The sequence below is a fragment of the Dermochelys coriacea genome, chromosome 1 (genome assembly GCF_009764565.3).
Source record: "Dermochelys coriacea isolate rDerCor1 chromosome 1, rDerCor1.pri.v4, whole genome shotgun sequence".
In the NCBI taxonomy this organism is placed as follows: domain Eukaryota; kingdom Metazoa; phylum Chordata; order Testudines; family Dermochelyidae; genus Dermochelys; species Dermochelys coriacea.
The window spans coordinates 60,264,950-60,278,859 of NC_050068.2; the positions used below are offsets into that span (position 1 = coordinate 60,264,950).

At 43.6% G+C, this 13,910-nt stretch overlaps 1 protein-coding gene across 4 annotated transcripts in view; it reads right to left on the minus strand.

Moving 5' to 3' along the window:
- Positions 1-13,910, minus strand: part of GPALPP1 (GPALPP motifs containing 1) — a 37,283-nt gene that overhangs the window by 15,627 nt on the left and 7,746 nt on the right. For all 4 annotated transcript variants that reach the window (XM_038400138.2, XM_038400129.2, XM_043500824.1 and 1 more), the window contains exon 4: positions 5,461-5,569. In XM_038400138.2, coding sequence (XP_038256066.1) covers positions 5,461-5,569 — 109 coding nt within the window. The remainder of the gene's footprint in view (positions 1-5,460; positions 5,570-13,910) is intronic.

Consider the following 13,910-nt stretch of genomic DNA (forward strand, 5'->3'; position numbering starts at 1 on the left):
ATGCTGGAGAGCGCTTGTGGTTATCTCAGGGCTCACTGTGGTGGACTTCCTGCTTCGACGATTCGTGAGAGGGATCAGCAGCTTGTTTCTTTGACCTGCAGCCTTTAGATGTTGAGGGCTGTAGCGAAGACTCACATCTACCAGGTGACTTGTGGCACAGGGCCAGAAGAGGGTCAGAGAGCCGCCTCCATGAAGATAATCTTCTGTCTGGGCTCTCTATCCTTATGAGAGTGGGACCTGAATTGCTGGCAAAGATCAAACTTTTATTGAATGTGGCCTTCCGGAAAGCAGCAAATTAACTGGGAGTACTTGTCTGAGGTAAGGATCACCTCTTTGCAAGAGAGGCACTTCTTGAAGACCAGTGAACTGAGCATACCCCAATGGGGGAAGGGTCCATAACGGGAATGGGTGGGAATGGGGAAAAAAGTTTTTAAAAAAATTGAGAAAAATAAGGGGAAAAATGACTACACTAAGTACTACCTATGTAAATGCAAAAACGAAAGCAATTGTTGTAGCGGACTGCGAATAGCTAAGTCTTGAGCCAGGGGTGGTTGAGAAGGAACTGAGCCTGCGTGTACTGACTAGTCTCATCGCAGGGCACAAGGAGAGACAGCACATGTACTGGCCTAATGGACATGGCTACCGAAGTTCTCCGATCAGCAGCACAAAGACGCAAGCACACCTACAGTGGAGCAATCATAGGGCCACTACTCGAAGAAGGAGGCCATTTGAGACCATAATCGTGGATGGGGTCACCCTGGTTTATAGCACAGAGGGAAAAAGAATGGCCAAGGATAAAACCCTGATGGAAACTGACCACTAGTGGGAGCAGGAAGAGGTGGAAAAACTGAAGCAACACTCCAAAAGTTAGCAAGAGAGATAGAGTGAGGTATAGAGTCATGAAATAAGGGAAGATTGAGAAGGATGTTGTGACTACCTGCATCCAATGGAGCTGAAAGGCTGAAGAGGGCAAGGATGATTATTTCATAGATACTAAGGTCAGAAGGGACCATTCTGATCATCTAGTCTGACCTCCTGCACAGCGCAGGCCACAGAACCTCACCCACCCACTCCTATGAAAAACCTCACCTATGTCTGAGCTATTGAAGTCCTTAAATAATGGTTTAAAGACTTCAAGGAGCAGAGAAGCCTCCCTCAAGTCAACCATGCCCCATGCTACAGAGGAAGGCGAAAAACCTCCAGGGCCTCTCCAATCTGCCCTGGAGGAAAATTCCTTCCCGACCCCAAATATGGCAATCAGCTAAACCCTGAGCATATGGGCAAGATTCACCAGCCAGATACTACGGAAAATTCTTTCCTGGGTAACTCAGATCCCATCCATCTAATATCCCATCTCAGGGGATTAGTCCTATTTACCCTGAATATTTAAAGATCAATTACTTACCAAAATCCCATTATCCCATCATACCATCTCCTCCATAAACTTATCGAGTAGAATCTTAAAACCAGATAGATCTTTTGCCCCCACTGCTTCCCTTGGAAGGCTATTCCAAAACTTCACTCCTCTGATGGTTAAAAACCTTCGTCTGATTTCAAGTCTCAACTTTCTGGTGGCCAGTTTATACCCAATTTGTTCTTGTGTCCACATTGGTGCTGAGCTTAAATAATTCCTCACCCTCTCCTATATTTATCCCTCTGATATATTTATAGAGAGCAATCATATCGCCCCTCAACCTTCTTTTAGTTAGGCTAAACAAGCCAAGCTCCTTAAGTCTCCTTTCATAAGACAAGTTTTCCATTCCTCGGATCATCCTAGTAGCCCTTCTCTGTACCTGCTCCAGTTTGAATTCATCCTTTTTAAACATGGGAGACCAGAACTGCACACAGTATTCTAGGTGAGGTCTCACCAGTGCCTTGTATAACGGTACTAAAACCTCCTTATCCCTACTGGAAATGCCTCTCCTGATGCATCCCAAAACCGCATTAGCTTTTTTCACAGCCATATCACATTGGCAGCTCATAGTCATCCTATGATCAACCAATACTCCAAGGTCCTTCTCCTCTTCAGTTACTTCTAATTGATGCGTCCCCAACTTATAACTAAAATTTTTGTTATTAATCCCTAAATGCATAACCTTACACTTCTCACTATTAAATTTCATCCTATTACTATTACTCCAATTTACAAGGTCATCCAGATCCTCCTGTATAATATCCTGATCCTTCTCCGAATTGGCAATACCTCCCAGCTTTGTATCATCTGCTAACTTTATTAGCACACTCCCACTTTTTGTGCCAAGGTCAGTAATAAAAAGATTATTATTATTTGGATGACCTGAGCTCTGTCTTGCCTCAATTTCCTTAGTATGCTTGGGTTTAGAGCAGGGTTCCCAAACTTGTTCCGTCCTTTCATAACCCTAATAGTGTGTGGATGTAATGGTATTATCTCTTTTCTTTTTACCCTAAAGCTTTTTCACTGATTTTAAACTGCAAGTACTGAATAAACTACCACTGTGGTATTTTGTTGTTTCTCAGGATGTGGCCAAAGAGGCTAGAAAAAAAAAAATCTGGAACAAAAAAGTTTAAAAGATTTCACAAGTTATCATAAGCGCTTTGAAGATAAAAGATAAAGAAACTCTATGCTAGGTTTTAATTGAAGTCCATCTTGTTTCCTTGCTCATTAATGTTAAGTTCAACACACTTCTACCTCCTGTCCCCAAATACATGCACTTAAACAAATCTAAAAAATACACAGGTATTTGAGATAATTCAATGCAAAATTACAATGAAGAGTCGACAGAATAAGCTGTCGCTACAGATAACAAAAACCTCTTCTTGCCAAACTGAATAGTAAAAAAAAGTTAATTATTTTAATGTAGAAAATGCATACCCTCTACAACTGTGTAATAAGTGTCATAGGAACAAATCGCATCAATCACAGCCAACACACTAAAAGATGAAAATTTTTTACCAGTTGAAACTAGAAAAAAATCTCTGCAATAAACTAAGTTTCTTTGTTACAAACACTTCACTTGACACATGATCTGGAGGTCCCTATTTAACAATGGAGGAATTTTTATATTTTTTTGTTTGAAATGTAGAAACAGCCTAATTCTGATATCTCTGCAACCAGACATTTGTCAATATGACAAACTGCTTAATCATTATTTGCAGTTAAGAATATTTTTAAACAGCAGACTATCATTCTTCATTATAAATCATGACAATGCTCGCTGTAGGAGGTAGCAGAATGGTCACAGCACAAAATGCTAATAAAAAAAGCTTGGTTTCAGAACAGCACTTACACTCTAGTAGGCTGGGGCCTTGCATCGAAAATTGAAACGCTTCAGAACAACAGAATAAGGAAAAGTTGGTACAAACATGTGCCAACGCTTACCTGAAACAATTACGTGGGTTATGACACTAAACATTTGGCAACAATTCTGTCACATATCTTACACCTTCCTTACCAGTATACATTACCTTGGAGCTCCCTGCTAAGTTACATACCAGTGTGAGCTAGGCATTCAGAGGTAGTAGTAGTGAGAAAGGAAAGACACGAAGGACAATGGGAAGGAGTAATGAAGAGCAGAATTTTGAAAAAAAATCTCAAACAGGGAGGAGAGTAAATGGGAAGAAAAATGACCATTTCCCATCCTAAAGCACACCATGATCTGGACAGTAATTGAAGATGACATGCAGAGGAGTAGGGGGAGTGCTTGTGCCCAATTTTTACTTCCTTATGATAGATAAAGGAGGCACGTAAAGGTATATCAATTTTTTTTAAAACATACAATTCAGGCCCCATCTACATAGAACCATTGACATATCATAAAAGACAAGAGCAACTGAGAAGATATGAGATTTTAGACATGTTTAAAACTGTGGCATTTAAGCTCAATACAAAATGAACACTTTGGAGAAACTGTCATTGTTAAATATTCAACACCCCTCTCCTTCAAAATAAGTGTGAGATCTCATACTAACTAGTTTAACAGCTCTTTATATCTAGTATGAGAATCATCTGAGCCCAGCACTTATCCACTTTCAGGATTTCTCTCCAGCCACTGCAGGAGTTCAGGGACAGATGGTAGTTTGGGAAGCAGCCCAGATTACTGCCTCTGTTCACAGTGCAAGAGTGAAGTTTCCAGGTGTGGGGTGGTTGGGAATTTGCTGTATCCCTCACTACTCAATGTCAATGGGCATTGTCCCAGACTTCTGGGAATGTAGTTTAGAGCCCATCAAGCCAGGCTAGCCATGCTGACCATCTGACTGTCTCTCTCCCGGAGACAGGAAGTGAATACCATCTATTTGGGATTTATTTGCATTTTGGGTCCTGGGAAGGGAAGCTTGTTTAAACTGTTTCAGAGTAGCAGTCTGTACTGTATTCGCAAAAAGGAAAGGAGTACTTGTGGCACCTTAGAGACTAACAAATGTGTTAGTCTCTAAGGTGCCACAAGTACTCCTTTTCTTCTTGTTTGAACTGTGCCATAATACCCTCTAGGGGAGAGACTATCATACCAGAAGAAAAAGGGAGAAAGTGAGGGGACATTTGTTTGACTACAAGTCCACAGGCTGGCTTTTTTTTAATTTAAATTCAGTCTACAACACCCATCCTCCAGCAACACCAAGAAAGAGCAGACTTTGTGGTAAAGAAGAAGTTTGACACTTATAACACCTGCTACTTGCACCCTCATCCCTCCTTTCCCCCAAACCTCACAACATTTCCTCTGCTTTGGTCAGCTCCCTACTTCTATCCTCTTGCTCCTCACCAACTCCCTGTCTTGATGTTTGCTCCCAACTCACTTGTTAGATAACCCAAACAACAGAACCACTAACCCAGGAACCTATCCTTGCAACAAAGCCCTTGCAACTCTGTCCGCATATCTATTAAGGGGACACCATCACAGGGCCTAATCACATCAGCCACACTATCAGAGGCTCGTTCACCTGCACATCTACCAACGTAAACTTAGATTGTAAACTCTACAGGGCAGGGATTATTTCTTTTCTAAATTCCTTGAAATGCCCAACATGCTCAAGCACAATATAAATGAAAAGGTGGGCAGAGAAACTTACTTTTCCTCGCACAATCCCTTTCAGACAGGATTCTGCAGTTACAGTTCAGAAGCTACTTGATTATCATTGATTGTTTATACTGCAATGGCACCCAAAATGAGCCAGACGCTTTCCAAATACAGAGCAAGACAAATCCCTGTCCTGTAGAGTTTACGGTCTAAAACAAGATCTACTGTATTAAAAAGGTTTCAGAGTAGCAGCCGTGTTAGTCTGTATTCGCAAAAAGAAAAGGAGTACTTGTGACACCTTAGAGACTAACAAATTTGTTAGTCTCTAAGGTACCACAAGTACTCCTTTTCTTTTTGTATTAAAAAGTTATTTCAGTGGGTTTTGGATCAGGCCATCAGTTTGTTAGAATTCTTCAGATGCCAACGCCCTATAAATACAAGATAGATCAGTGCCATTTCAGTTTTTACAAACCTGGGTATGGAATTCTGAAGAAATAGAAGATCCTATGGAACAGCTGTTATCCTCAGTATACTGTGTAGGTTTCCTAAAACCAGGTGGTAAAGCAGGACCTATAACAGGCCTCAAAGAAAAAAAAAGAATTCTTATTTCCTTTCCCTAATTTAAAAAAGAATCAGCATGAAAAGCACATTTAAGTAACAACTTTTTATTGTTTGCAGCAAGAATCAATATTTGAACAGTTCAGTAAAGTGGTAAAGTTGAATGTGTATTCTCTTGTAAAGTCACATTTTCACTGATATTCATACATTTTCATCTTTCTATGTATTACATTCACAAGGGGGATATTAACTTGAAAAACCACACTTCCATCTCCACGTTCCAGATTTTTAAAGTTATCACTTTAAAAAACAACAAACCACAAGTAGGCACTGTCTCTATTAAAATACTTTCCATCTGTTTATCAATATGATCTCCACTATCCAAGTTTGTGTGCAATCAAAAATAAATCAGAGTTTAAGGCCAGAAGGGACCAGCAGATCACCAAGTCTGACCTCCTGTATATTCACAGGCCAACAACATTACCCAGCACCTACACACTAAACTCAACAACCAAAATTAGACCAGAGGATCATTAGACTATTATGTGCCACAGGCAGAGAACAGGAGGGACCGAGGTGCACCACTGCTTGAGGCCCCTTTTATGGCAGGGAAATGATTAAATGAGATATACCCAGATAATCCTGTCAAGTGAGTCGGACCTACACGCTGCAACAGAAGGCACAAACCTCCAATATCACTGACAGTCTGACGGGGGGGGGGGGGATTCCTTCCTGACCCTGCATATGATGATCCGTTAGACCATAGGTGCTGACTGTTTTTGCCTGTGGGTGCTTTTGAAGAAAGAAAGAGAGAGAGTGCGTGTGTGTGTGTGTGGGGGGGGCACTCTGCCAGTTTTGGGAGAAGGCTATTTTCAGCCTATTTATACATTTTTCATATTCTAGTTGTTGAATATGTCTATCATTGATATCTTTATTATTTGAATAATGATTAAATTATTATGAACTACATAATTACATTATAATGAATTACAATATATTAAGATCATTGCAATCACCTACAAGCTGTCTTCACCAACGTCCCAGTTTAAAGACATTCTGTCTTACTGGAGCTTTCTGGATGAAACTGTCAGCAATCATATTTACATCTAGGTTCCCTGTTATTACTGAGATGCACATTAAGGACAGCTACATTATTCAGTTGTGTCTGTCCCATTGATGACTGAAGATAATTTTTAAGTCTTCTGAAGAAAGAAAATGAGCATTCCACAGTTCAGAATGATACAGGCACAGTGAAAAGGATTCTTATGAATTGGCAGTACTCTGGAAAGATAGTGCTTCCAGAGTACAGCAACTGACTCCAAGATGTCTTTCTTGATTTATACACTATCATTTTGTATGTATTGTTGGGTTTCTATTTTGCCATGTACATTACTTTGCATTTAACATTGAATTTCATCTGCCATTTTGTTACCACATCACCCAGTTCTGTGAGATCCCTTGTAACTCTTTGGTTTCAGAGTAGCAGCCGTGTTAGTCTGTATTCGCAAAAAGAAAAGGAGTACTTGTGGCACCTTAGAGACTAACAAATTTATTAGAGCATAAGCTTTCGTGAGCTACAGCTCACTTCATCGGATGCATTCTGTTTTGGACTTATCTTGAATAATTTTGTATCATCTGCAAACTTTGCCACCTCACTGTTTACCCCTTTTTGCAGATCATTTATGAATATGCTAAACAGCACTGATCCCAGACCAGTACAAGCCCCTTGGGGGACACCACTATTTACTTCTCTCCATTCTGAAAATGGACCATTTATTCCTCCCCTTTGTTTCCTATCTTTTAACTGGAATGCCTGGGAATGTTTTCAGGATCATCTGAGGATTCTTAATTTAATTACAAGCCTTTTGTTATCGTAATCACCCTGTCTCTGTTTATAAACAAACTGCCTGCCCCAAGGGCAGAAGTTGTTAGCAGCACAGAACTCATCACATTCCACCTCAAGCTCTGACTCCTGGGTACTGAGTACCCACTAGTTTCTTTTTCCATGGGTGCTTGAGTCCCAGAGCACCTACGGAGTCAGGGTCTATGCATTAGACCAGGGGTGGGAAAACTTTTCGGCCTGACCCTCGGGGCTGCAAAACGGTATGGAGGGTTGGGTAGGGAAGGCTGTGTCTCTGGAAACAGCCTGCCCCCACCCCTCTGCCCCCTCCCACTTCCTGTCCCCCTCAGAACCCCCAACTCAGAACCCCCCTGCTCCTTGTCCTGGGGCCCCCCCTCCAGGACCCTACCCCCTATCCAACCCCCCCGTCCCGACTGTCCCGACCCCTATCCACACCCCCCACCCCCTGACAGGCTCCTCAACCCATCCAACACCCCCCCTCCTTGTCCCCTGATTGCCCCCTCCTGGGACCCCACCCCCTATCCAACCCCCCCTGCTCCCTGTCTCCTGACCGCCCTCCCTCCAAACCTCCGTCCCCTGAATGCTCCCCAGGACCTCCTGCCCCTTATCCAACCCCCCCCCCCCCCCTTACCATGCCGCTCAGAGAGGCAGGACAGGCTTATTGGAAAGCCTGGGAGGTGGCTGCGGGGGAGGGGTTGGGGGCTCAGGGGCCAGGCAGGCCAGTCCCGCAGGTCGATCCCACAGGCCGGATGTGGCCCATGGGCCATAGTTTGCTCACCTCTGCGTTAGACCCTCAACATGTTAGTAAGAACCAGCCAGTCAAGCACCTGAGAGAGAGAAAATGCTCAGTGACACTTTAGAGTCCTGGCCCCCCATACCCAATGTCCCATCTCCAGTTGTGGCCATTCCTGATGCTTCAAAGGAGATTTAAAAAAACAAAAAACCCACAACCCAAAATACACTGGGGAGAAAAATAATACCTTCCTAACTCCTGCAGACGGCTGGCTGAAACCCTAAACATAAGATTTTAGGAACAGAGGAAATGAGCCCCAGGGCCTTTGAATTATGCTTTTATTAAATCTGGTATAATCTAATCAATCAAGCCTTGCAGCAGGGATGCTATTGCCAAGACTTCAAGCAAAGCAAACAAAATTGTACCAGACCTATAGACAGAGGATTACACCTACTAACAAAAAGGAGACAGAACAAGGGACATATGTGTAAATAGAGGGCACCTGCAAGGTTCAGGGGCAATCCTCCCCCAAGAAGCCAGCCTGTTGTAGCAGCAGTGCTAGGAAGGAGAAGGGTGCTGATAATTCTACTGTGGTGCTGCCTTTAGCTAGAGAGCTCCATCTTTCATTGCAGCCTCTGGCTTACAAGTGTCTGCTAAATGTGAACTCCACCCCCATCTAGCTGCTGGAAGAGAGAAGCAGCTTTTTGTCTTCTCTTCTGCTTTCACACGACTAAGGCAGTCTCCACACAGAAAGGCTTTTTGATATAACCGAAATGTGAATTTAAAACAAATACATTTACACTGGTGGTACCCCTTATTTTGGCGGAAGAGTGCCTTTGTTGGTTTAGCTTATGTTGCTTGGAAAGGGGTGTTCGCCAAACAAGAGAAAGCTACTCTGGCTACGACACTGTAGCTGGAGTGGGATTGTGAGTGCGGGTACACAGACCTGTGCTAGCACACTAAGTCACGTGGATGTTGCCACACTGGCAGCGGTTGGGCTAGCTGCCCGAGTCCAAGCCCACCGAAGCCCTTAGTCCAAGCTTGGGTGGTTAGCCCTAGCTGCTGCCCATGCTGCAGTGTCTGCGCTGCAATTTTTAGCACGCTAGCTGAGGCAGAGTTAGCATGAGTCTGTCTACCTGTGCTGAGAATCAAACCCCAGCTGCAGTGCAGATGTTCCCTCATAGTCCAAAGTAGGGTATCTATGCTGGGTGTTATACCTGTATAACCCATAAAACTTCCCCATGTCGACAAAGCCTGAGAGAGGGGCAGGCCTCAGCTACTCGACCCCCTCCCACCTTGTAGGCTGTTCCAAGGAGTGGGTAGGAAAATGGTTTTCAATATTCTACACGTCCCACAGCCTCCATTTCTGTGGTGTCTTCTGCATGAACAACTCTGCTGCTGCTGCTCAGGGCTTTCCTCAGCAGCATGGAACGGACATGATTTTTGACAGCTTCCTGGCTACCCAGATCATCTCCAACAGCAAGTGCGAATCTGAGTGAAATCTTGTTAATACACTCTGCTGTTTGGCACAGCTTTGCTGTTTTTCTACAGACTCAGGCAGAAAACAGGGCTGCTGTTTCCTTTTGGCACATATGCAGAAGATTATTTTTAGAAATAAGGGCAGGAAACAATATTTTTTAAAATGAAATTTTAAGTTATGCAAAAAATCGATGCACCGAGGACCCCCTACTTGCCTGAGATTTTCCCCATTAGCCACTGGATTTTTCAAGCCATAGCTATTATTATGGTTGAAAATGCACTCTCTTCTCCAATCCTATTTTTCTGAGGCTTAATTTCTTCAAAATTTGTACATTTGGGGCTAAAACATCTCACGTTTGTTCTCAACTCTGATTTTAATTTTTTTCCAAAAATATTCACAAGTTGAATTTTCGTATTACATCATCGTTAGAGAGGGATATTCTTTTCAAAACTAAAGAAAACGGTTCATCTATATTTTGTACTTGACTAACTCAAAAAAGGTGTTTTAAAAGCTGAAAATTGTCATATATAAAGTGCTCAACTAAGAATATACGCTTTGACAAATTTGAAAGATGTGTCTGAAAAATAAAGATGTTCAAAAGGAGTGCGGATATATTATACAAGGCATAAACAGTATATCAACACACACTTATGAGCCAATCATACACTGGGATATCCATGCACTGAAATCAACATGCATCGTTTTGTTTCAGTAATTATGGACTAGATTGAGCAGATTGTAATCTGACCAGAATAAGGGGCACTGTGTTGTTTTGCTGCCCCTGGAACAGCCCAGGAGGGAGACTGCAACTAGGCATCACAATCTCCTTTCCACTCTCCCCACTGATCTGGGGAGGGAATAAATGGCATCAGATCTATACCAGTCACATCATGTGCTCCCCAATGTGCCAACATAGTTACACTGCCAGTGCACTGGGGAGCGGTAGAAGTGAGACAAGGCTCTGCCTGGTCCATGCCCTTTTCACACATTTGCTCAAAAAGGGGAGATGGTAGCTCTGCAAAGCCTGTTTCTCTCAAGGTGCAAGGGGATCCCTTTAATGCCCCATTGCTCCCTTGTGCCAGCACACAGGATGGGGCACAATCTGGCCCCATATGTTAAGTTAATGCACGTTAGCCCTAACTGTGCTTTGTTTAATTTGACCATTTAGAAGCAAGTCACTAAGCAAAAAAAATCCAGGAGGGGACTAAAAGACTTTAAGACACTCTTAATACATATATCCTGCTTAATAGCAATCCTGATACTAGCAACTTTTGGTTACTGACAAGATTTTGCTGGTAATCAATCCTATTCCATTAACATCAATGTTAATGGAATTTGGATATTGGCAACAGCATGCTGCTTATTAAGAATTGTTTAAAAAAAACCAAAAAAACCCCCCCAACAACTGCACACAGGTTTGCGGGCCTGCAGTCGGGGAAGGAACCGCTGGGATGTGCTGTGTACACCCTGCACACAGGCTTGCGGGGCTTGAACGTGCTTCCCTGGCTGCAGGCCTGGATAACTGTCTGTGGCAGGTGCTCAGTCCATCCCAGTACTTCCTTCTGGGACAGCTGCCTTGCAAAACAGCCTGGACCATGGACCACACAGGAGATAAGTGGCTGTGAACTGGCACAGGAGGATGTGGTCAGAGGAACAGTGGAGAGGGGAAATGCAGCATAGATGTCAGAGCTGCATGGTATTGCTCCCTGAACTCTCCAGGCTGTGCCCTGCTGGGGGTCTGCACTGTTGAAGGAAGGAAGTGCTGGGACATACTGAGCCCCAACCCCTGGAGAGTTCAGGGAGAGGCATGTGCAGCCCCACGGGTCCCCAGCATATCTGATCCCCAGGGAAAGCCCCAGCATCCAGACTGCACCTTCCATCCCTGCTGCTGCCCTGCCTGCAGCCAGGCTTACAGAACTGCAGCCAGGAAAGACATGTCCAAGCACTTCTTTCCCTGGGTGCTACCTTGGAAACCTGCCTTTCGCTTATTAGCAACTGACAGTAATACAGTACCAACTTTTTGCTCGCAACCGAGGGATTGCTAGTAAGCAGAATCTACTCGATGTCAGAAAGTAGAAGTGAAAAGTGCAGTTCACCGCTTTCTAGTTCACCTTTAAATGGCTGCCTTTCCCCCTGTGGGCCTAATCCTGCTAGCCATGTTCACATGCTTCCCCCCCGCACTGAATGCATCTGATGAAGTGAGCTGTAGCTCACGAAAGCTTATGCTCAAATAAATTTATTAGTCTCTAAGGTGCCACAAGTACTCCTTTTCTTTTTATGAGTAGTCTCGTCAACATCAAGAGGACTAACTGTGTAAAGCTTTCAGGAGCAGACCCTTTGGCTGTTTTATTAGAGATCCTATTTTTATATGTCTGAAAGAATGTCTCGTCCAAAGAAACATGTTTTCAGTATTATTTGTGCTGTGGTAGTACCCAGGACCTCATCGTGCAGGGTGCTGGTTCACATTTACTTGCATTTATACAATAATAACTGGGAGAAGAAGGGTAACAGTCACATAGAGTTGTTATTGATGTGCACAACTAGATGGTCCCAAATAATCAAAAGATTAAAAAAAACAAAACAAATAAATAATAAAATCAGCTTTCCCCAACTGCTGTCCCACCTAGCCATTGTTTGGCTGACTTCCTTTATGTGTAACAGCAGAAATTGTTCCTTGAGGAGGGATTTGAAGGATGAGAGGGTAATGGTCTTTATAATGAAAGCAAGCGCTGAGATACCATATGTTACCCTGAAATAATCATACCAGCTATTTATACTACTTTTAACTACATATTTGGAGACAGTTGTATTGCATTAAAGATGTGGAAGCCCTGGTATAACTTCACCTGCCTGACACTCATCAAGCTGCTGTTTTGAGCCCATATGCTTTTAAGCTTCCTGAGTCTAAGCAGAGTCCAGGCACTGCCTTTGGATCACTGGCCACATTCTGAATGTGCAGATCTTCCAGCTTACACCACCTCCTGAAAGTTCAACTGCCTACACCCTATGTTTTGTGCTAGCTCCCCCAGCTTCTCCAGTATCTTAAGCATAGCCTTTCCCAGAGTGCCAACTTTGTGGGAAATCTAGTTTACATTCACCTCTCTAGCGATACGATAGTTGAAGCACACAATGCACAGGCTTTGAAAAAGTTCCCAAACCAGTCACTCTCTACTACAGACAGCACAAGACGTATACATATCTAGACAAAATAATACAACATCTGCACACCATCCCTGCCTCAGTTTCCTCACCTCTCTTGAGCATTCTTTGGGATTTGGCTCAGTGTTTGTTTCTGGAGTTTGGGATCCTTCCTCTCTCCCTGCTCTCCTGCACATGGCTTCTCCTTTGGAATCTCTCTGATCTCTTCTCCCTCTCTTTCGTCCAGCCAGCCTCCATTGACCTTGACTGTTTTCACAGTCAAAGGTCCCCTTTGCTAAAAAAACAAGTTCTGTTTGTTCCCCTTTCCTGCCCAAGCTTCTCCTTATGTCTGAATCCCTCTGAATATTTAAAGGTATTACCACCTGGTTTCTTTGGTTTCCTGTTAAGGGATTTTTCCACTCTTCAAACCTTCTTTTCTTCAGACAGCCTAGGCAGAATTAGTTCTCACAGCTCAGACACTGTCAGGTGCCACAGGTCTCAAAGCCAGGCCTGCAGGGCTGTTGAGCAGCAGCCTTATCTTTTGTGCCATTGAGCTAGAAGGGCGGGCAACAGAACTGCTGCTAATACCTCATCACAGAAGCTACACCCACTGACTCACCATGGTCAGATGACTAACAGCCGATTGGACACCACCGGATACAAGACTTCCTGTCCCATTCCTTGTCTGAGCAACTACTCATTAGGCCTGTTGATGCGCAGACCCCCGCCAACAGGTCCCTGCTTCTTCACCTGGTCCCTGCTATCTACCATGCCTTGTTCCGGTTGCCTGCTTCCTTGCCCTGACCCAGTTGCAGACTCTGATTTTGACCCTTGGCGAGGCTTCTGACATCTGGTGTGATCGCAACCCTGTCTCTGCTGCTAGCTCCAACCACTAGGTCATGCAGCTCAGGTTTTGGGCTCTGCTAAGCACCATCCTAAGCATACCCATTGTTCAGCCAGAGTTCAGTTGTTAAAATTAATGATTTATTTTATCTGTTCTGTAATTTCTTCCAGATGGGTGTGTTTATGAGAGAGAGAGAGAGATGTCATGGACCCTGGCAGCCCATGGTAGGCCTACTTCACGTTGCAGCACTCAATGATACAATATCATAAAATTAACCAGAATTTATACATTGTACACAGAGAGGTTCC